Here is a 1,871-nt window from a genome sequence, read left to right as displayed (position 1 = left end):
AATCTATTCTCAGGCCCTGGAAAGGGTCTCCCTCCCTGCAAAAACAGCACTACAATGTTACACTTTACTATGCTTTTTCTCCAGCTTTGTTGAAATATAATTGACATGTAACACTGCATCGGTTTCAGGCGTACAGCATAATGATTAGATATACGCATCTATTACAAAACGAACACCACCAAAGGTCTAGTTAACATCCATCACCACAGGCAGTTACATGTTTTCCCTTGTGATAAGAATTTTTAAAATCTACTTTTTTTAGCAACTTTCAAATATATTAAACAGTATTGTTAACTATAGTCACCATGCTGTAAAGTTACATCCCTAGGACTTACCTTTTTTTTTTTTTTTTTTTAAATTCTTGACTGCAGTGGGTCTTTGCTGCAAAGCACAGGCTCTCGGGCATGCGGCCTTCAGCAGTTGTGGCTCACGGGCTCTAGAGCATGGGCTCAGTAATTGTAGTGAGCAGGCCTAACTGCCCCATGTCGTGCGGGATCTTCCCCCATCTTCAGCCAGGGATCCAACCTGTGTCCCCTACACTGGCAGGAGAATTCTTAACGACTAGACTACCAGGGAAGTCCCAGGACTTAATGGATGTTTATACCTTTTAACCCTCTTCACCCAATTTCCCCTCTCCCAACACTTTACTAATTTTTGACCTAAAGATTCTTCACCTGTGACCAAAGTAGCTAAATACTCATCACTGTCAGAATATTGGCCCTTTGAAACTATCAAGGACTCCAAAACTCTACCTACAGTGGAGGTGTACCCCCTGGAGGGAGGCGGCATGGCTCAAGCGTTCGTCAACAGCAAGATCCAGCCTGGGAAGGTGGTCGTGTTCATCAAGCCCACCTGCCCCTACTGCAGAAAGACTCAGGAGCATCTCAGCCAACTGCCCTTCAAACAAGGGCTTTTGGAATTTGTCGATATTACAGCCGCCAGTAACACCAGTGAGATTCAAGATTACTTGGAGCAGCTCACTGGAGCCAGAACGGTACCTCGAGTCTTCATCTGTCAAGAGTGCATAGGTGGATGCACTGATCTAGTAAATATGCACGAGAGAGGGGAACTGTTGACACGGCTAATGCAAATTGGAGCCCTGCAATAATTACAGAGCAGACCCAGGCTGATATCCCCCTTGAGGACAGGATGGCATTGCAGATAATGACAGCAGTTCCTGGAGGATGGACCTGGGGTGACTGTACCCAGTTACAGCAACTGTTTACTGAAATATGTTAACCTCAATAAAAGGGGAAGGGAAGTCAACAGCTTCTTTTGACTCAGTATTAAAAATGGACCAACTTGCCCAAAATAACAGGTCTGATGGATGTCTTGGGTTTCTTGTGGATTGGCCCTTTGGGTTCCCAGGGACCATGACAAGATATGCTTAGGATTCACTCACTGACCCAAAAGATGGTCCTTCTCTTTGGCACATGTTCTTACCAAGGGTCTCCTCGAGCTGGGATGCCTCTACCTCCAACACCTGTGTTTCTCAACCAAGTGTATCTCAGGCCCCCAAGCACGAAGCTAGAGTTGGTTTTCTGCTACTGCCTGAAAATTATTTTGTTGAGTTTGACGTCCTAGAATTTGCGTTATGAAATCAACAGGCATTTTGAGTGTGCTTTTTTCAGAAGGTGCCTTCCCAGGCCACCATCTCCAACCCACCCCACCCCCTTCTGCTTTGAGAGTCACTGCTGTGAGCCACTGCCCTGAACCCTGACAACGCACAGATCTCACAGGAAATGTTCGACGGTTCTGTCTGTTCTGTCTTTCAATCCGAGAGAAACCACGTGAAAAGTTAAGCACGGTTGGTCTTCACTTGGTGCTCCAGGGATCAGAGGGTCTAACTGTAGGTGCGGTGATCATATGGC

General features: G+C 46.1%; 1 protein-coding gene across 1 annotated transcript; it reads left to right on the top strand.

Moving 5' to 3' along the window:
• Nucleotides 1-737: 737 nt before the first annotated feature.
• On the top strand, nucleotides 738-1,266 carry LOC105601854 (glutaredoxin-1). Its single transcript, XM_012130401.5, has one exon. It carries the CDS (start codon nucleotides 788-790, stop codon nucleotides 1,106-1,108), a length of 321 nt encoding a protein of 106 aa, XP_011985791.2. The 5' UTR covers nucleotides 738-787; the 3' UTR covers nucleotides 1,109-1,266.
• The last annotated feature ends 605 nt before the right edge of the window (nucleotides 1,267-1,871 follow it).

The sequence above is a fragment of the Ovis aries genome, chromosome 2 (genome assembly GCF_016772045.2).
Source record: "Ovis aries strain OAR_USU_Benz2616 breed Rambouillet chromosome 2, ARS-UI_Ramb_v3.0, whole genome shotgun sequence".
NCBI classification, from domain to species: Eukaryota; Metazoa; Chordata; class Mammalia; order Artiodactyla; family Bovidae; genus Ovis; species Ovis aries.
This window is presented reverse-complemented; position numbering and strand designations above follow the sequence as displayed.